At 39.5% G+C, this 21,691-nt stretch overlaps 1 protein-coding gene across 2 annotated transcripts; it reads right to left on the reverse strand.

Annotated features, from left to right (window-relative positions):
• Positions 1 to 1,187: 1,187 nt before the first annotated feature.
• tc2n (tandem C2 domains, nuclear) lies at positions 1,188 to 19,784 on the reverse strand. Of its 2 annotated transcripts, none has more exons than XM_032501120.1 (12): positions 19,709 to 19,784; positions 18,364 to 18,432; positions 18,074 to 18,277; positions 16,374 to 16,544; positions 15,768 to 15,841; positions 13,765 to 13,834; positions 12,886 to 12,986; positions 11,946 to 12,062; positions 11,447 to 11,638; positions 5,484 to 5,598; positions 5,188 to 5,387; positions 1,188 to 3,188 (listed from the first exon to the last, which is right to left on the reverse strand). In XM_032501120.1, exons 2-12 carry the CDS (start codon positions 18,428 to 18,430, stop codon positions 3,078 to 3,080), a joined length of 1,422 nt encoding a protein of 473 aa, XP_032357011.1. In that variant the 5' UTR covers positions 18,431 to 18,432; positions 19,709 to 19,784; the 3' UTR covers positions 1,188 to 3,077. The 2 variants fall into 2 exon arrangements, with proteins under 2 accessions (XP_032357011.1, XP_032357010.1); XM_032501119.1 differs by having other exon boundaries at positions 18,364 to 18,438.
• Between the last annotated feature and the right edge of the window lie 1,907 nt (positions 19,785 to 21,691).

Below are 21,691 nucleotides of genomic sequence, written 5' to 3' on the forward strand. Positions count from 1 at the left end.
TCCATTGTGTCTCCCAGGTGAAGGAACCTGCACATGCAAGCATGTGGTTATGAGACAACTGGAATGTGCAACAGACTCAGCGTGGCATCTGGCCAAATCGCCTCAAACAGACAATCTCTTCAGCACATAGAGGAACAATAACCCCAAATCCTGCTTGTGAGAGTCAAACACCTTTTTTGAGTCCAAAACAAACACACTCCTGTGAGCTAAGAGCAGAATGTTAAGTCGAGTCACTGGTTAAGGTGTGTCTGGAATGCCCTCTGTGTAACATTAACTATAAATCAAACATTAATTACGTACAATAAAGATGATGGTGTTTTGGCACGCCAGGATATGAAGGGCTCTGACGCAAGCCAGCTCACATGGGGTGCCCGGTTGCCCTGGTCACACACACTTTAAAAGCAAACACTCGCCAGCCTCTGTTTTCTTGGTCCACAGACTTATTGTTCACTGGGTGTGTGTTTGCGTGTCAACGTCTACAGCTGGTTACACAGAGCAGGTTGGTGGTCAATCTCATGCTTTATGAGACTGCAATGGAGACAGGAATTCCCTGTGGGATGATAAACCCATGGCATGTATTACCACAAAAATATTACTTTTTGTTCTTATTTCCTGTAATAATGACTAGTAACATTGGTTTTTCTAAGGGAAAACGTTACAATTTTCAAAGTGAGGTCACATTATTTTCAATCAAACTCAACTTTTCAAAGTGCTGCAGCTGAAAGGAAAGTGGATTTTCCCTCTAAAAACAAATGTCCTTTTCTATTGTCCTCAAATATGACTGAGTGTGTGAGATTTAGACGTACTGTAGTGAAATTAAATGGCCTTTATAACAAAGCCTGAAACTGGAAAACAGGATGTTCCAGAGTCAGGAGAAGGGGAAGCACTGTGGTTCTTTTTCTCTTGCTGTTCGCCTTAAGATTTCTCGACCAGTGGCCGCTTCAATAAAAAGTGATGTGGTGACACAGTGCTTCATGGTTGTTGACCTATTTTACAGGTGCAACATCATGTGTGTAACAAGGGTAATGTACATGCTAAAGACCGTGGCCTGTTTTCATTCCATGTGCCACAAACAAGTGATCTTTCACAAAATGTCCCCTCCAGACTAAAACACACATTTCATTATTCATTACTGTACATTTACATCTACTGTCCTTTCTTTCAATAAACACACAAACAAACTTCAAATAGTCAAATGACCCCTACTTTTAATTACTAAACTATTAGACATTAATACATTAAATACATTTAAAAAAAAATTAAAGTGCTTTTATCAAAAGCGTACAGCTAAGGTTTGGTACTATTGTACAGTAACATGGTATCCTATGTAGTTAAATCAGGGTAAAGGGAAAACTGTGAGCTCATTTCTCAGGGAATTAAAGGAAAAGTTATTGTTAGCAAGCTTGATATTGCTGATTCCTCAGTGTCACAGAGCTCAAATAATTGTAGTCCAAAAACTATTAAAACATATTAGTTCATATCACATTGTTGCACAGGCTGACATGTTACTCTATTACAAAGAAGATGGCCACTGAAGTTTTTTCATCCAATATTGTGCACCGTCCTGCAGCCATAAACACTCACTAACAGAGTAAATGTGTATTAATCCACATGTATAAAATAGCCCCCACAAATACACTCTTCACTCCTGTTTAAAGCGGCTATGACTGATATTTTACGCAATTTTCCGCTTATTTTTCAGATGTCCGGTCTAAATGTTACTATTTTGGTTCACTCTCACCGCTCTCATGTCATTTTTCAGCAGCAACAAGTAGTAGTTTTCAGCAAAAAAGCTGTATAAACCCAGTGTACACTATCTACTCAGCATTAAACAGCAGATAGACACATTAGAGACCAGCTGGTTAACAAATAGTAGAGCATTTAGCAGCTATAGAGCCAGATATATCCCTCACGAGTTACTGTCATAGAGACCAAAAACAGAGCTAAAAGAGAGCAAATATTGGACTCCTGAACTGTGTGTAACCAAGTGTGCCAAAATAATTTAAAACGTGATATGTCAGTGTTGTTTCTGGTACCCCCAAGTGGCACAAAAGTCTGTTGACGCACGTTGAAATAGTGTTTGCTGAAAACTACAGTACCCAGCTGGAAGCAGGAAATTATAGAGCCTTAAAATTACTATTTTATGGATCTCTTTTTTAAAGATCTACTTCTTAAGTAGAAACCAATGGGATTAATCTGAGAGCTATAGACAGGGTAGGAAAGTCGGAAAGCATCTAGAAATAGTTAGTTCGTTTTTGTAGGTTTGTTGACAATAAGAAAAATATAGAATATTGCCAACCTTATCTTTTAAGATGGGTGTTAACAGACTGATAACATAACAGTTTCAATACAATGAGTTTGGCTTTATGGGGACTTTCTCTGCTTATAAACTTTCTATCCAACTGAAACAGCATGACAAGGCTTTCACTAAAAATGCATTTGAGTTGCAAAATACAGCTAGACTGGGCCCTCTCTGCCGGCGATTTGATTGAAACCTGCTTCAGTTCAAAATTTCAGTTTCACACCAATCACAAATTGGCGTATCTACCCGGCAAGCTATTGGCGGGTTGAACACAATGACAGAAGTCATTTAAACTATGCCCGTTGGTCACGCCTCTTGTGCAGAGAAAATACAGAGCCGACTCCCCAGACCAAACGCTCGATCTCAAATCTACCGAGCTTGGCTTGGTCTGGTGATAGCCAGACTAAAAACAACAGTATATGCAGCTAAACGCCATGAAGTGGACTAAGTTGTCAGTTAGTCAAATGCTCTACAGTTTTTTCAAAGAAGAAAATAATTAAGTGTCTACACAAAAACACACAAAAAGAAACAACTTTTCCAGCAATTACACTTTGTTCGAAATCCCTCTTTACCACCGGGCACCTGGACAGTGGATATGTGGTCTTTCAGGGCATTCAGAGCACGATCAGTACTTTACAGTTCGATCCGTCAGAGTTGACTCAGCTAGCGTACAGGACCGTGGCCGGGCGACTGGAAAAGCAAGCAGGCACGGCTGGACGTGCAGCACGAGAGCATCGTGTCTGTAGTGCGTAAAGAAGACGTTAGGAGAAGAGGGTTAAGCAGCACTCAGCCGGTACCACGATGTCACCACTTTCTCCGGGTGAGCCATCGTATCCTTCCACTGCTCCACCGCTTCTGGGACAGGGCTGTCGAATCCCAGCTCCACCTGCCAGAAACATTGGAAAGGCAATGATTCCTCAGCTTGTTGCATTTAATCTCCAAATATCTCCATATCTTCCAATCTCAGTATTGAAGAAAGAAAAAATAGCACAATCCTCCTTTTTAGAAAAGTGGGAAATTTGGAAGCAAGAAAACACACCCTCAATCCTCAATCCACTCAGGCGTTGTTCTCAAGGACTTATTTTGTCTGTTTTTGGCCAGTAGCTTAGTGGTTAGCTAACGTCAGCAAATTCAGATATTTTAAGTCAGTTTATTGACTTTATGATTATTTCTACTGTTACCCTATGTTTTAAGGGGCTGTACTTGACATTCATAATATTAATATAATAGTAAACAAATATTTGCCAAGATACAGTGGAGCAATGGCGTCCTCAGCAGAGAATGAAGTCATTTCTTGATTTGATAGCCGGTCAGATCACACATACATGTGAGTGCCTGTTGGTACCCGATATGTGCAAGATGTTTGCACATGTGCAGATTATAATGCTGTTTTACGCCGGCCCTGTGCTCCGTTGTATGTAACGGTTACACTTCCTTGAAAGGTTTTCAAAATACACCTCCAACTTTATTACCGTACAAAGAGACAATAAAGGAAATGGAGGCGTTAGATAAATATCCTACATTCTGTTGTGTTTTTTCCCCCCCAAATGTAATTTTCTCTAAAATAGCATATAGCATACAAAAGGTAATAAATCATATACTGGTCCTTTAAACAGACTACACAAAACATTGGCTTTTTTGAAAATTATGAAGGCTAACTTTCGTTGTGCGTTACATCAAAAAAGTTGAACAAAACCCAAGGACGGATGCTAATTATAGCCCAGAGAAGACAAGCTGACATTCAGTGAACTGTAGGCCGGGCTACAAGTCTACCATGCAACACAACATAACATAATAATTTGATATACTGTGCGTTTTTGTTTATTACTATATATCATCCGGTGAATATTTTCGATTCAGTGACTCAAGTACTTACATGTTTTTATGCTTACTTACAATTATCTATCTATATGTTCTTCATATGAGAATTTTCTTTTCTTCTTTTTTTGAAGGCAAGGTAGTTTCCGGTCTAACAGTTATCTGGGTTTCACTTGACGGAGATTTGTCACAAGGTACGGCTCGCGGGCGAATCCATTTTACAAACAGACATCTTGCGCATGACGGCTCGTGCAGGCAGCACAGATTGGTCTGTGAGAGCCGTGTGAATGCAACCCCGGACCCAAACTTCTTTTCAGGATTTTGAGTACAGAACCTTTAAGTATATATCACTGCAAGTCGCTGGTGGGAAACAGTCTTTTCATTTTCTTCATGTATGTATGTACACAAGGAACTGAATCTGAATCACAGATAAATCTTTAAATTGTTTCATCACAAAAGAAAATCAAGGCAAACAGTGTGCCAATATCCTGTAACAGTGGCCACTGTTATGTAAGAGTTATGTAACTCTCTTTAAGGCTGATCATTTTACCTTTTTTTCAATGTATATTAGTATTGAGGATGCCGCCAATGCTTTGTGCAGTTATAGACCTTTTTCACCGTGACAAGTTGATATGCCTCTGAAACAATTTAATTTAATGAGATACTTTTGGGGGCGTTAGCAGCTTCTTATAGTAGAATGAAAAATGGCCTATGAAGAATTAATTTACCAAAGAAATGTTTACCAGTTAGATAAATGATGTAAAAAAAAAAAAAAAACTTAAATTTCAGACGCATATGCTGATTTATTTATTTTACATATAAATTAAGACTCTTAAGCCAACATGGACGCAAAGTCCTTAAAGTGCTTGAAATCTCAAATGGAAATTAGAACTTCTACATTGCCATGACAACTTGGAAACCATCATATCAGCGGTATCAGCCCACTCTCCGTGAGGCATACACTGGGAAATATTCCATACAACAATCAATAATACATATTAGTAACAAACAAATAACAACAGCTCTAGGACATTAAAAGAAAAGGGAGTATTATTTCTTCAACTCACCTGTCCGAGGCACTGTTTCCTCCTGACCGAGCTCCGGCTGTACAGTTTGACTGACAGCGAGCAGGCGTGGTCAAACGCAGCCAGGAGGAAGTGAAAAGTCTCTGTCCACCTACACTGGCCCCCCGACGCCTTCAGGACACGAGTCTTCTTCTTCATCACCACCCGTCCCAGCTGGTGCATCTCCACTTTGACAAAAAACGCTTCAGAGGGGGAAACAACAACATGGTTACCCTCATGAGTCACATCGGTTTACGGTTACTCGTCATTCCACTGAAGACCATTTCCAGTGGCAGTACCTTGGGTGAGGGGTGAGGAGGATGCTGGGAGGTTTTGGGCGGCGAGGACCTGGAGCTGGATGCGCCCGTTGACTGGCTGAAAGCAGGTGGCGAGATGCAGCTCAGAGTGGCACACCTGAAAGAGAAATACTCAATTATTTCTTAATAATTATAGGCATTTAATAAGGACATTTAGATTGTTTTTAAATTAAGACACTTTTAACTTTTCATAACACAAAATAAATTAAAAAAACGTTGAAAAATGCATCTTCTTTTGGTGTTATTTGTGGGAAAATAACAAAATACAAATGTTACAAGATTATACAAGATTATAAAGCATGGTCCTGAAAGTAACCTGCACTACCCAGTTACCTAAAAATGAATGAAGAGCATGTTTATCGCATCTTATCTCAGACCCCAAGCATAAACTAGACATCTACTGATAGTACAAGGAAACTATGAGGAAAGTTATGAACATATGAATAATTTATTAAGTTTATTTCCCTTTGGTACATAGGAAGCAGGGCCATGTTCTCTGCAGGTTTTTGGTAATTGTTTTCTTTTTTTTAATAAACAGACTTTTGAGTGACCACTGAGCATTAAAGACATCACCAGCATCAAACAGTCACGTTGTCTTCCAACATGCATCATCCAGGTTGTAGCAGCTAAAGCCTTTCAGAGTTTGACCTTTTGTCTCAGAATAATCAGTGTAATTGTCAAGCCAGCTGTAAAGCTACAACAGTTCAACCTTTAATTATTGGCCAAAAAGATGTAGTTTAAAAAAGAAAGGCCAGACGACTGACAAAAGTGCATTAACAGTATACATTTTGGCATTAAACCAGCAGTTTGAGGCGCCTAATGTATGGTATTTTGACCTTTAAATACAGCACTCCATAAGGAGAGCTAACACCAGAACAAAGTGTGTTCCTCCATTTGTCTGAAATATTATATTTGACTTTAAAAGGTTGATAATTACACTGTACGGTCATTACTTACGATAGCAATGCTTCCATTCTTGAAAATCCCAAGTAAAAACTTTACCATGACTCAATTGCTTTAGTGTTGCTCACAGACATTATACCGAGCAGACCCCTTCTGATGTTGTTTTTAGCCAGCATTAGGGATTTTGCTCATGAATCCTAATGACTTTGGACTTCCCCCAACTTTCTTCTAAAACCACCAGAAGTTTGACATCTGTGGCTTTCAGTGAACTATGTCAACAAAAATGGGATGGGCTACCATCAAATTTGGCAGAAACATTCATGTTCCCCTCAGGGTGAATTGTTGTAACTTTGGTGATCACCTGATATTTTCTCTAGCTCGATCATCAGGTGAACAAATACCTGACAAACATGTTAAACAGTACCTGCTAAACGTGGCTGATTTTATTAATGGATACAAAAAACAAAAAGCAATCCCGGCGATAACATGTAAAGTGTAACCATTTATTTCCAATACGTTCCCCAAACTGACATTTGCATTTAGTTCAAAGCACTACTGTGGCTAATGATGGGTGTCCACATACGTATCGTTTTCACGGATGGGATCTTCCCGCTGCCCAGCATTGCAACCTAGTGGGTTTACAAGCAGTTGCAGCAGGTGGAGGGATCCAGGGGGTGGTGATGGCGCAGTGGATATGACACATGCCTTTGGTGTGGGAGATCTGAGTTCAATTCCCATTGCGATACATCAACCAATGTGTCCCTGAGCATGGCACTTAACCCCTAGGGTGCGACCTCTGACATATGTAGCAATTATAATTTGCTTTGGATAAAAATGTCAGCTAAATGACATCTAAAGTTTCTCTTCACTGACCACTGTCAACCTCCTACATTCCGATGGCTGCAGCTAATTGGACGAACACGTCATGTGGATCCGTTTCATTCAGAATACGGTCTTGTTTTTAACAAAAAATAGTTTTAAGCGAGAAAAAGGCCATGCAGTTGCTGAATCTGTCTTCATTTCAGCTAAACAAAGGTCACTTTAAAAGATTTTCGTCAGCTTTTGACAGGCTGCGAGTTGAGTCATTTGCATAAAGTTGGCTGGATTCAACTTCATGAATGGAATGAATGGGAGGTGGGGAACTACACTGACAATGGACACAGACCTTTAGTACAGTCTCACAGAGCCGCTGGTGTCTTGTGGTATGATTCAGACTGCCAGTCCCTCCGCTTCTTTTTTTTAAATGCTGCTGATATATTTCTTGTAGGATACTTCCACTATAGTTTAACTGTCGTGGCTCTAAAGGAGCCTCTACAGTCCCTGACAAAAGTCTTGTCGCTTGTGTACAAATTGACCTGAAGTGCCACTGAAATATATTTCTAATCAAGATTTATTTACAAGAAATGGCTCATTTTAATCACAACAGCTTTTGTAATAATGTTTCAGTGCAAAAAGAAACTGTCAAAAAGTATTCTAATATTCACAGCTTGGTAAAGCCCACTGAGTCCATTTTTGCAAAGACATAAGTGTTGTCGCCTTGTCATATGAGCTTCACCTGTGACTAATAATGGACCAATCAGGTCTCAGGTGTGTATAAAAACAACCCCAGTACACTAGACCTTCACATCAACTGCAACTAGACCTCTGCAAACAGGCCTAAGATTCACCCTGAGACTAAAGTTTGGATTATCAAGAGGCTGAAGACCAGATCCACTGCTGATGTGGCAGACACCTTCAATGTGTCTCAGCGTCAAGGACAGAGGATTAAAAAAACATTTGAAGACACTGGAGATGTTTTTGACAAACCCAGGTCAGGCAGACCCCGCAAGACAACTGCTCGAGACGACCGTTTGTTGGCTCGAAAATCCAAGGCCAGCCCATTTTCCACTGGAGCAGAGCTCCACCAGACCTGGTCCCCTGAAGTCCCGGATTCTGTCTCGAAATGGCCTCCATGGTCGAATCAGTGCCCAGAAGCCAGCACTAAACAAAAGACAATTGAAAAACCGTGTGGCATTTGCCAAGGCCCACAGCCTGCTAAAAGGATGGACGCTGGAGAAGTGGAAGAAAGTGGATTTTTCAGATGAATCTTCTGTTGAATTACACCACAGTCGCCGCAAATATTGCAGGAGACCTACTGGAGCCCGCATGGATCCAAGATTCACCCAGAAAACAGTGAAGTTTGGTGGCGGAAAAATCATGGTCTGGGGTTACATCCAGTATGGGGGTGAGCGAGAGATCTGCAGGGTTGAAGGCAACATCAATAGTCTCAAATACCAAGAAATCTTAGCTACCTCTTATATTCCCAACCATAAAAGAGGCCAAATTCTGCAGCAGGATGGTGCTCCATCGCATACTTCCATCTCCACTTCAAAGTTCCTCAAGGCGAAGAAGATCAAGATGCTCCAGGATTGGCCGGCCCAGTCACCAGACATGAACATCATTGAGCATATGTGGGGTAGGATGAAAGAGGAAGCATGGAAGACCAACCCAAAGAATAATGATGAACTCTGGGAGGCATGCAGGACTGCTTTCCTAGCTACTCCTGATGACTTCATCAATACATTGTATGAATCCTTGCCAAACCGCATGGATGCAGTCCTTCAAGCTCATGGAAGTCATACAAGATATTAAATTTGAATCTCACAGCACCACTATTTAATTTTCTGACATATTTTAGCATTTCTAGTAAATTTGTTCAATTTATGTATAGGCGACAAAACTTTTGTCTTGCCAAAATTTGACCTTTCTGTCTTGTTTAAATAATAAATCTTTTTTTAGTGAAACTAATTTATTTCAGTGCATTGAACATCATTTGGGAGGGTTTGAGCTTTTCATATGAGCTATTTCTTACACCAATTGATTAATTAAAAGTCAGGTTAATAGCAGGTGTTTCTACAAAATAGAGAAGCGACAAGACTTTTGTCAGGGACTGTACTGACTGTCAGTAATTTGTGCCTTTTGTGTCCACGAGATAAAGTAAAATCACTCCCTAAATCTAATCAACCCTCTGAGAACCTAATGATGATTCACTCTCTGATCCAGTAAGTGCAGAAACAGTTCACGTTTTACTGTCACTGCCCAGACATGCTTCCATTTATCCACAAAACCACTCTCTGCTGTTGAGATGGTTTGAGGTTTGAATCACTTTCCATGTCTTACATTTCCAGAATCTGCACTCTGGTTTCTTCTCTCCAATAAAAGCCTGTTTCCAAATTCCCCTCATTAATGAATCTCCTTTCTCTTTTTCCTGTGATTATGCAACAACATAAAGTCTGCCTCAGCGTGGATGTAACCCTGTTAGGGCCAAGAGCACGGTACATGCCAATGGGCTACATCACACGGACAGTTTTATGAGGCATACGCAGTGTTTTGTTCTTACTGTGCACATACAAAGGGGTGATAAAAGACAGCAGCCAACAGAGGAAACGGTGGAGAACAAGTAATAAAAAGTCTGGGATATTCCCACACTTTTTCCTCTTGGCCACAACAGCTGGACAGCAGGTAAGAGCCCATCAGATAGCCCTGCTGACTGGGCTGATCCTCTGACGTTCCTTCTAGTGCCGACATTAGAGTTGGCGTGGAGATTTAGGTCAAATATATCAACAACTATTCAATGGGTTGTCAGGAAATTTTGTACAGACATTCATGTGCCACTCAGGATGAATTGAAATAACTTTGCTTATCATCTGCCTTTTCACCTAGCTCCATCACTTTGTCAAAACTTTAGTTTGTCCCGTACTTTGGGTTATGTCCAAATACCTGCAAAACTAATGACCTTCCCATCAGCCTCAGTTGTGATTTGTGCTAATTAGCATATTTTCACATGCGACCATGCTAAACTCAAATTGCGAACGTGTTACATTGAACGTTAACATGTTATGTGCGCATTTGTGTAAAGTCTAAAACCAAATCCCTTCTTCAAGTTGCTCTGGTTTGAGATAATAATTATTAAATACTGGTAATCCTGTAAATGTTCTCAAACAGTGTTACCATTTGAAGAACCAATGACAGACAATGTAAAGCGGACTCCAGCCTTAAGACCCAAAACAGACTTTACTGCCACAGGCTTGACTCATAACATGTCATGCGCAGTGGAAGAAGAAGTATTTAGATCCTTTACTTTAGTAAAAATACTAATACCACAAAGTACAAATACTCTGTTACAAGTAAAAGCATGTAATGTATGTATGTATTTCAGAAAAAGTTACTTAAAATATTAAAAGTAAAAGTACTCCATGCAGAAAAATCCTCACATTTTAGAAACTGGAAACAAAAAAGCGTTGAAAGTGTCACAAAAAAGTGTTCTGTGTTTAATTGGCTTATCAGTACAGCTTTGGTAGTTTAATTTATAATAATACATTGCATTTCCTAAACTAGCTACATGTGTTTTGGGTGAAACAATCCTAATGTGTAAAGTATGTGCGTCAGATGAATGTAGGGGTGTAAAAACTACAATATTTCTCTCTGAGATGTAGCGGAGTAGAAAGTAGCATGAAAAGAAAAGACTCAAGTAAGGTAGAAGTACCTCAAATTTTTTACTTAACCCTTGTCTTTTCCTCCCGGGTCAAAAAGATTAACACTTATTTATTTTTCTTACCCTTTTTTTGACATTTGACACTTTCAACGCATTTTTTATTTTTAGTTTTATTTCACCTTACTACCACTAGTTTTACACTACTTTTTGGAATCCATGGTCAATAATCCTCATTTGTATAGAATTATACCTAATCTTCGAGTTATCAATTATTTTGACTAATCGTTAAGATCAGAGGAGAGCATGTTGAGTGGATGAGTTTTGTCAGGATACGGATTTGAAATCATTTTAATTTTCACCTGAAATTCAATGAAAGTGATTAAATGTATTTGCAAAGAGCATTGCATGGAATCCATCCTTTTTTGTGGTAATTTGGTTAAAAAGGCCATATTTCTGATATAGTCATTTTTAAAAGGGGTCAAATTTGAACCGAGGACTACAGGAGGGTTAAGTACAGTACTTGAGTAAATGTACTCAGTTCCGTCACTTTTCAGGTATCAACACTCACAGAGGATTTGGACGGGAAGTTGAGCTCCAGCCAGTGCTCTGTCTCCTGAGGACCAAGTTGCCGTAGGGACAGGACGCACTCCGCCATCGTACGTTTCTTGGGGACGTGTGTCTGCAGGCGCAGGACCAAAGCGCTGCACCGCAACTGCTGGAGACGCAGCGCAAACACAAAGGTCTCCATGAAGGACACATCCTGGAGGGACAAAGCACACAGTAAAATCAGCTGCTTTTTCTCATTCAGTAAAAATTAAATCTATCTAATGCAAAGTATACGTGTAATAACTGGAATAACAACCCTGCAAAGAACAATTTAACTTCATAGCACTGAGAAAGAATAATGTGTAGCTATTGTAGAATGTATCCATATACAAGGGTGAAAATTGTGATAAGTCAAATGTTACAAAACTGTGTTTTAATCTTCTCCTAAAGTCCGGGCTACGACTTAATTTATTACTATAAATATGAAAGGTCAAGTTTTAGACAGCGGCATTCAACATTACCTGACGGCAATCCTTAATCGAGCTCTTGAACTGTATCGGTTTGGGAATGGTGATGATCCCTTTAAATCCAATCTTTTGTTGCTCCACTCCATCCGGACCAACGTTGAGGTCTGAACACTGATAACAAACGAGGGGAAAAAAAAACATTATACCCGAGGAAGGTCAACTATTTATAGGCGACAGTGCTCTTAAGCAAACAGGTTTGGGACAAACTGCTCTACTTAGCAGAAAAGAACATAAATATAAAAACAAAAAATCAAGGTGTGATACATCAAGACTGTGTCTGTGTATGCAAGTATTCCTTGGTTTTTTGATATTTCCAGAGTTAACAGGCTGCTTTAATGGTTGAAGTACTCTTGAAAACATTTATTTAAGCATGATTTGTTTCAATATGCTCCAGGAAAGACTCAATTCTGGACATAATGTCACACAAGGGTATTTGTGCAACCCCAGTGCCTTACTTGTTCACCCAAATGCCTCAATGGATAGTTCAAGTGCCGCACTGATGTAATCTTGGAACAAAAATGAACCCTAAATAAAACCAAAACCCAAATCTTGGGTGGAAAAGAGGCGCCCCATTTTCATTTTTGCCCCTGTTCATTGAGGAATAAGTGCACACCTCTGCAATAAAGTCTTAATAAATAAAACAAAAAAGCTTGAATGTATACACACACTCTCACTGTAGGTGTTGCCTTTCGCGTGAATGCACAGACACACACACATCACTGTGTTTCAGCATCGACAGCTCTGCCTCCTTAAAAAAAACAACCTTTATTCTCCTGAGTGTCCGAGACAAAGTTAATAGAGCACTGAGAGAGCTCACTGAGACCTTTTGGACACACAGAGGGTCTATTGAGAAATGCTGTAGAAGAGCACAATGGAGCTTTTTGAGTCCTCATTCCCACCCCCCCACCCCTTTCCTCACAGCATGTAACCTTACCTGAACCACAGTGATCCACACCTGCTCCAGAGCCTCCTGGTAGTTCACTCGGACGCACACCTTCCCCAGCTCGCGCTCATCCCCCGACAGGGTGATGGAGTCTGTAACATCAGCAGCACGACAGGAGCAGTGTGAATGATGAACGATGCGACTGGTTTTATTGTTATAATGTCGATTTGAGCCTAAAGTAGCCATATTATTAAGTATTTGTGTTAAAAGCTGATACAAATGGAAATGCACATGCTTTTGCAACACATATAATCTATCATTTCAGCTTTCTGGATTTTCTCATTTATTTCAGTTCTTCTTTGCGTATAGAAGTAAAGTTTAGATGCGTTACACAGTTCAACAAACTCGATATGTATGCTGTTTTGGGCAAGAATCTGACCTTTTCTCCTCTTGTCATCACCTTATTTGTCTATTTCATTAATTCTTTCTTTCCAGCTCTATTAAAGCAAACTTTCAATAAAACTGCTCAAGCAGGATAGCTTTCCAGAGCTCCATGTGATTCTGCTTATGATCACATAAAAAGCAGCGTTATTGTTAATTGTTGCATAGCATATGAAGTAAAAGAGATGGTAATTTGTCAAGGCACTGAAGGACTTACAGAACTTTTCTAACATAGTTTGCAACTGAAAGAATTAAATACAAATAATGTGTCTCTAATTATAAGAAAGCTGCATCTCTTCTTGGAAAAATACGGTCGTTACGCACGAAGGCTTATCTCTGAAGCTCAATGGCGGACCTGAGTGAAAACATTAGCAGGTGATTACTGTGTCTGCCCTTTCATGACTACACAATGCAGAGCGATTTTAATCAGACTTAATAGAAAGTCTGAAAGGTAAAGTGTTTGCAGACTGAGACAAAGCTGTAAGTTACCCAGGCTGCTTTCAATGGAGCCAATCATGGAGGACGTGCTGCTGGGGACGCTGGAGACGGAGTCGAAGCGCTGCAGGTGGACCCAAACACAGACATGGAGACAGTTAGGATGGCATGAAACCCAAAATTGTATCATTTTACAAGAGTCTACCGCCACATGAGCAGCTTTTTGAGGCTGTACTCAGGTAGCTTAATGAGTGAATGCTAATAATGTTTAGCTAATTTTCATTATGTGTGTCTTAGTTTAGCATGCTAACAATTGCTAATTCACACTAAACACAAAGAGACGAGGCTGATGAGAATGTCCTTTGTTTTTACAGGTATGTAGTTATCAACCAAAGTATTGAAATAAGTTGAAATTTAAGTCAAAGATATTGCAGTTTATCCTCTGGAGACCATGAATGTCTGTACCAAACTTAATGCAAATCTATCCAATAGTTGCTGAGACATTTCACTCAAAAACTACAAATGTCAATCGCCTTGTGGCGCAAGAGGAAAAGTCAGCGGGTCACTAAAGTCTTTGGGATTCGTCCTCTGGGGACAATGAAGGTCTTTACCAGATGTCATGCCAACACGTCCAATAGATGTTGAGGTATTTCTGTTTGGACCAAAGTGGGGGCAACGATCGATACTGCCGTCCCTAAAAATCACTCAACATCCTCTCGTTTCCACCTTAAATTTGCTTAATTTGTGTTGAAAACACAGTCTCTCACTGGTTCCTTGCTTTTATTACGTTTCATTCTGGAAACCCGGGTTCATTTGTTTACTGTTTGATGCATTGCCGAGGTACTGTGTCTTTCATGCTATCATTGCCTACTACTGTTTACTTAGCATTTGGGCTAATTGAACTGTAGTTGTACACGCACTGCATGTTGCTCTTGAAATGAGCGTGTTGGGTTAGCGTTGCTCTGATGTTTTACAAAGTGTGCACCCTCAATGAGATATTGTAATTTTTATCTAGGTTTTGGGCGAGACGTTAGATTGATTGTTTGTAACAGAGCCTGGACCAGTAACAAGGAGCTGTCGAGTGGCACACCACACCACATCCTGTATAGAACAAAGACATCCACCCCAACACACTGATCCTTTTACTTGTTGTAATACTGATTAAAAAGCACTTCGTCCAAGACAATCAACAGCTGAATCACACGTAGCAAACACAGATACGTTCAGGGACAGCCGCTGAACTGGAGGATTGAGCGCTGAACCTGAAATTAATCTCTAGTGACCTTTTCATCACTTTGAAATTTCCAATACCTTTCAAATCAATTTTTTAGAATGACTCACAAGCGCCATTATTTACTTTTTTCTAATAAATACAGGATCTCTTGAGGCTTTTTTGAACTTTAGGTTGGACTTTTTAAAGACTTAAAGAAGTTATATAAAGGCCCAATTAAATATTTAAATGGCAAGCACACTGTTGTAAAAGAGATTTTAATCTGAAGTACTTCTCCTTGTTAAATAAAGTTATACATAACAGTCAGTGTTAATGATGTATAAAAGAAAAAACTTTATATATAGCGCTCTATTTACAGTATTTATACAGTATATATTTTAGCTAAGATAACTGACTGCAGCTTCATATTTAGTGAGTTTTGTCTAGAAAGTGAATGAGCGTACTTCTTTTCTGGACTTAAATGTATTTTTTTCCATTTATGTACTGTATTCCCTTTTTTCCCATGCAACATTTAAACATGTTCTGTCACTGCCTTATTTAGCATTTGGGCCTCCATACTTTTAAAATTGCTGACATTTTTTTGTTTTTGATAAATTCATGTCAAGTATCTTTTCAATTTCAATTTCAGTGTCAATAAAAATTAGCTTTCTTTTCAAGTCTTTGTGATGAAATGAGTCCCGTAACTTTCTCCTTTGAGTCAAAATACCAGCTGCAATGTTCCGCTATGCTGCCGAGAACTGTGGAAACTAAAACACTATATTTAGTCTAAGTTGACACAGGGTGAGTAACACTGTGTGACTACAGATTAGATAGAGCTCAGTCCCACCTGCATGGGAGGGCTGGACAGATCCAACATGGAGGTGCTCAGTCGCTGCTCCCCGCCCGGCTTCAGAGTCCGACCTGGACGCAAAACATCAGTCCACATTCATCGTCTGTACTGTAGGACTCCGTCATTAAATCAGGGATACCATGTCTGATTCCTTTATTTAAAAACACTTTTAATTCTGTTTTTTGTTGTTGTTTATTTTATGAATCGAGACTGTAGAATAGGTTTCTATTCTAAAAAATAAGTATATCATGGTGACTATGCGTATGGCCTGTGCAGAGACAAACTTAATAATTTGATATCTAGCATCTCAAACATATAGCCAACAAGTTCCTGCTTCAGGAAACTCTTTAAAACATGACAAAAAGTTAGCAACCTTGTGATGTGTAATATACAGATGAGTGATTTTGGATTGGCATTTTATTTTATGTTAAATATTTGTCACAATTTTAGTCATATACATTTCTCCTTTTAAAATACACTCACATTCAGATTCAGATTAGATAACTAAACAATGTAATGTTCTGCTCACATTTTTGCATTTTTAAACCATTTTGATTTTGCTTAAAGAGAAGCATGGATGACGTTTTATGATGCGTCTGCTACCTGGACTTTGGGGACTGGAGTCTCTGTTCTTCTGTGTGTCTCGGCGGGGGGTTCCCGAGGACATGTACTCAGTCCACTGGCCCTGATGGAAGCTGGCCTCTGGGTTGTAGGTAAATTGACTGGAGCCCAGCAGCTCTGCTTTTCTCTCTGCATACCTGCATCGGGCTGAACCTGCAGACAAGAAAGCAGGGCCGCAGGTCAGCATGTTTCCACTTGACTACATGCAGTCTTTTCAGCCCGTCAACTGAAAAGACTGCAGCTATTGGTTTAGAATCAGGACATCCTGGTACTTGTGGAGTCACATGTCAGGTCATACCTCAGTGACCTCTGAGCTGATTTTAATGACCCATGAGGCATTTGGGCAGCTGGCTCTGTGAAGCGGGTGATTAAAATGTGTCAGTCACCCTAACTTTAACCTTAACCTAAGATTATGGCAATGTGTTATGCACCCTAGTTTAACCGTGTCTTAGTGCTCCATCTTTCAGAATGGGGGATGCTTGCAGACTGACCTAATTTACTGGGGGGACCAGATGAGAATGGGGGGATGACGTCTGACTCCCCCGTGGGAAATACCAAACTTCTTCCTACATACATTGCAAAATGCTTTGCTGCATCATGTCAAACTGCGGTGATCCAGGGGTATCTCGCTACCCAGTCCTCTCGGTACCTGCAGATGTGTTCATCGGGTCTAGCTGCAGGACAACTCAATCACCATCAACAGTTTTTAATGTTCTATCAGACGAGAGCTGCTCGAGAGTCTGTTCTTGAGACTTTGCTCTAATTTTCAGGACAATAATAGGGCAGGGTTTGGGATTTGAGACAACTGCTTGGATTTCGAGACATCTGGTCACACTATATTGTACAGTAGTTAAATGTCATAATGTCAAGTTCTCATGGGCAAAAAATTCTATACCCTAAATTTGATGGGAAACTTTCTTCACACATCCAGCTGATCATAAGCCTCATGGGGGCGCTGTTAAAGTGAAAATATGTCGCACAAACGTAATTTTGCATATTTTAAATTTGTCACACTACCTAAATTCAGTATTGCTCTAGCAATGGAGGACCAAATGTTAGCTCAGGCCTATACTGGATACTGAGTGTATCTGCATTAATTGACATGAAAGACAGTTTGCTATCAATTCTACATAAGCAGACAAAAAACTTCATAAATCATTTGAATATTCTGTGATTTTCTTCTCTAAATCCCCAGGGAAACAAAGACAAAACCTATGATGATAATAGCCATTTTCAGCCATTTGATTGGCCAGATATGGGCCAATATTTCGTCAGGTTCTCGATATGAACACTGGCCCAAAGCTGGTCTGACTGACTGCTGCCAAACTGGCTTTCACCTTAAGGTCCCCACCCTCAAAATTTAACCAATTCTGGCAGCTATAAAGTGCTTTATGAAGCAGAAAATAAACAAAAAGGTTCAATGTAATTTCTGAAATACAAAATTTTGAGTTAACTTTCATGTATCATGTGGTTGGGGACCCTATGGTGATAGCACTGGCATTGTTTACCAACCAAACCTTTAGGACAACACAAACACTAGGGCAGGTTTCTACAGTATTGCTCATCACGGTTCATGTATATGATGGTGAGATTCTGCCAATAAATGTATTCCCTAAAGATATGAAAGCATCTTTTAATGCAAGCAAAAAGGAGGAACTGCATTTTTTTCGGTCTGTACATACTCTGCGGCCCAGACTGTAAATTGGGATAGCGGGAGCCTCGGGGTTGGACGTAGGAGGCCTTGAAGGTGGGCAGGACAAACGGCACCTCCCTGCCATCCGGGGGCAGCTTGGACAGGAGGTAGTCTTCTGTGACCCCCCTTCTGCCTTCATCCGGCTCCCATCCTGAGGCCGCTGCTTTCTTAGGAGGCATCTTCAGTGCGATCACTTGAAAGCAGAGGAAATCACACAAAAAGAAATAAAACCCTCTGTCTGAGCTGTTTGATTAGCAGCGGTGCAGGGGGCCAGTTTACCTTGGGTCTCCTGCTCCTTCCCCTTCTTCCTAAGGAAGTTTTTGCAGCAGTCTTTGAGGCACTCCATGGCTGCTACTAGAAATATTCCAAAGATGAGAGAAGAGGTGAAGGTTAGAGTTGGTTACAACAGGGATAGTAGCCAGAAAAATACCTGTCTGGGGATCTAATCAGGAGTTATCAAAAATGTGTTAAGGGTGCCCCTAAAATGTGTCATTAATCTGGAAAAGGCAGTCTTTTTTTATAATCCCAAACTTTCTGATAGTGTCCCAAACCAATGTTGTTTTTTGTAATCCCAAATGTTGTTTTAGAAGCCCTGAATCAACAAAATCTTGCATATAGTTTGTCTAATTAATCCCAATTTCTGTTGTAGTGCAGCCTGATAATCACAATTTGCATAGTGCTCCAAAAATGTGTTGGCATGATCCCAAAGTTTTAAACTAGTTCCAGAAAAAATGTTTTAACATTTGTTAGTTGTTATGATCCCAAATCTGAAATTCCACCCAAATGTGGTGTAGGGTACACCAAAATCTGGTTCTTGATATTATCCCAGATTTTGCAATAAAGCTCCACCATTGCAAAACTTTGCTATGGATATATTTGCAGATATATTCCTCAACTGTGTTCTACTTATTAAATATTTAGGAGAGCACCTTTAATATTTGCTTTTGAAAATGTGACAGAATTTCCCAAATCATTTTATTTCCTCACAAATACCCCAAAATAAGCACTGAACACAAAACGTCTGAGAATCCCATAATTTGTTGTAGTGCCCCAACACTGGCAACAATAGGGTTTAATCTCCAAGGATATGAGCTTATGTGAATGTGTTTTATTCCACCCCCCAAAGTTTGTGATTTGATATACAAAAAATGCCTCCAAATCCTCCAAATCTTGTGTAGTGACCACTGCGTTTATGATTATTATAATCCCATTTTTACAGTCCCTTAAAATCCCAAAACTAGACTATGTTGCCAATCACTGGCTGTAACACCCAAATTTGTCATAGTGCTCTCAAATCCTTAATTTAAGTCATGGCTGGGAGGATATTTAAGGGGTTCTAATAAAAACATTTTCTTTGTTATGCAATTCTGACATATGTTTGGGGAAGATAAGATGACAAACACTCAGCTGCAAACAAAAAATGAAAAGTATAAATGATTTCTTTTCCCTGTACACCTGTCAGCCAACAAACGCTGCTCTGTGCTGCGGGCATATGGAGGAATTTATGTCCCTTGCGTCCCAATTTACACAAAATAGCAATTCATCAACTATGACTTCAAATCATCATGACTTCACATCCCTATGACTTCAAATTCCAAAGCCATCCAAAAAAATGGACACTTACCCCTGCGATGGTTTCACTGAAGAAGGATAAAGTTTGTACATCCGACGGCGCAGGACACTCTCACGGTAAGACTGGACTCTCCAGTTACAGTTACAAGTCCTCACCCTCCTCCTCCCTCTCTCTCTCTCTCTCTCTCTCCAGACTCTCTAATTCCCGGACTGCCTCTGTGTGTTTGCGCTTCCTTCCCTGAACTGCCATGAGAGCAGCTCTTTGGTTGGGTTTTTTGTTTTGTTTTTTTGTTTACCCCACTTATCATCACTGTGTGCTAGCTGTAATTTGATTTAATTCTTCCTTAGTCAATATCTTACGCCCCGTAATCAGATGTGAAAGAAAAACTAACCCGTGCGCACAGAATACAAATCTGGTCCCTCGGTTTAATAAACGTGAGCAAAGTAGGAAGGATATTCCCAGATTCAAACTTCTGGGATTACTCTATAGTAAAATGATATTAAACCACAAATGACTTGGGTTTGGGTTGGTGAGGTTAACAATGAGCTACACACTCCTTTTCATCTAAAGGAGCCGTCCTCCAACCTGGAGAAATGAGACTGGTCTCTAGTAGCAGCCGTCTGTAAACTACAAAAACAACTATTCCTTTAAGCATTAAATAGTGTCTCCAAACTTATCTTTTAACAGTGAGTGCTGTAGTACAACTAAGAGGAGGCAAGTTCCAATTGAGGTAAGTTTGGAGACATTGCCTTATTTAATGATTGTTAAAAAGTTTTAATCCTAAAAGTTGTTATTGTGCACAAAAATCTACAAGTTTTAGTCCCAAAGACTGTCTTTTGTTATGGTCTCAAAAAAGTAGGATTTGGAGTGTGCCAAGATATACTAAAAGAAAAAACGGTATATCAGCACCAGATATTGTTAACTGATATAATCCCATTTTTTCCATATGGTGCTCTATAATTGATAAAGCCCCATATAGAGCTGGGTAATGTATTGATTGTATTGGATTGTATTGATATTGCGATATGAGACTAGACGTTGTCTTTGATTTTGGAAATATTGTAATATCATAATATAATAATATACATTTTATTTAACAGCGCCTTTCTAACACTCAAGGACGCTTATATATGGTATATGTGTTGTTTTTTCCTGGTTTTACAGGCTGCATTACAGTAAAGGTATGTACTTTTCTGAACTTTCCAGACTGTTCTAGCTGTTCTATTATTTACCTTTATCCACACAGTCATTAAATCATTTCTGGAGAATATTTATCAAAAATCTCATTGTGTAAATAACATTTGACAAAAGTCAACCCTACAATATCGTCGCAACATCGAGGTATTTGGTCAAGAATATCGTGATATTTGATTTTCTCTATATCGCCCTACCCCCATATATGGTATATTGTCACCAAATTGTAATTGCTATTTGATATAGTCCAAATATTTTGTAGTCCCTTGGAAATATTACATTAATATCCCCAAGTTAGCTGTATGTATTAAGAGTTCAGAAGAGTTTGAGTTTCCCAAGTGACCCAGATTTGGTTTAGCGCACCCAAGATTTGCTGATTAATACTCCCAAATTTGGGATATGGGTATTGTAGTGTTCCCAAATGTTGTCATCAGATTGATCCCATAACTTGGTATAATCCCCACAAAATGTTACATAATAATCCCAGAATTAGCTGTAGTTTGAGGAGTTCTAGGGCCCTTTTATGGCAGGGACAGTCATGTAAAGACATGTCTGTTATTATGCATCCAAATCCCACAAATTTGCCATAGCTGCCCTAAAAGTTTTACATTTGCATTGATATATTTCCAGGTTTTGTTATAGAAAAATTGGTATAGTGCTTTAAAAATGCTCAAATGAAGCCAAAATGGTTCTTTTTATCCCAAACCCCAATATTTATCATTTTACACAATCCCATTTTATTTGTTACAGCACCCCCAAATCTGTTTCCCCAACATTTGTTGTGAATAATGACACAATTTGTGATAATACCCTGAAAATATGACAATATAATCCCATTTT

This window comes from Etheostoma spectabile, chromosome 20, assembly GCF_008692095.1.
Source record: "Etheostoma spectabile isolate EspeVRDwgs_2016 chromosome 20, UIUC_Espe_1.0, whole genome shotgun sequence".
Classification (NCBI taxonomy): domain Eukaryota; kingdom Metazoa; phylum Chordata; class Actinopteri; order Perciformes; family Percidae; genus Etheostoma; species Etheostoma spectabile.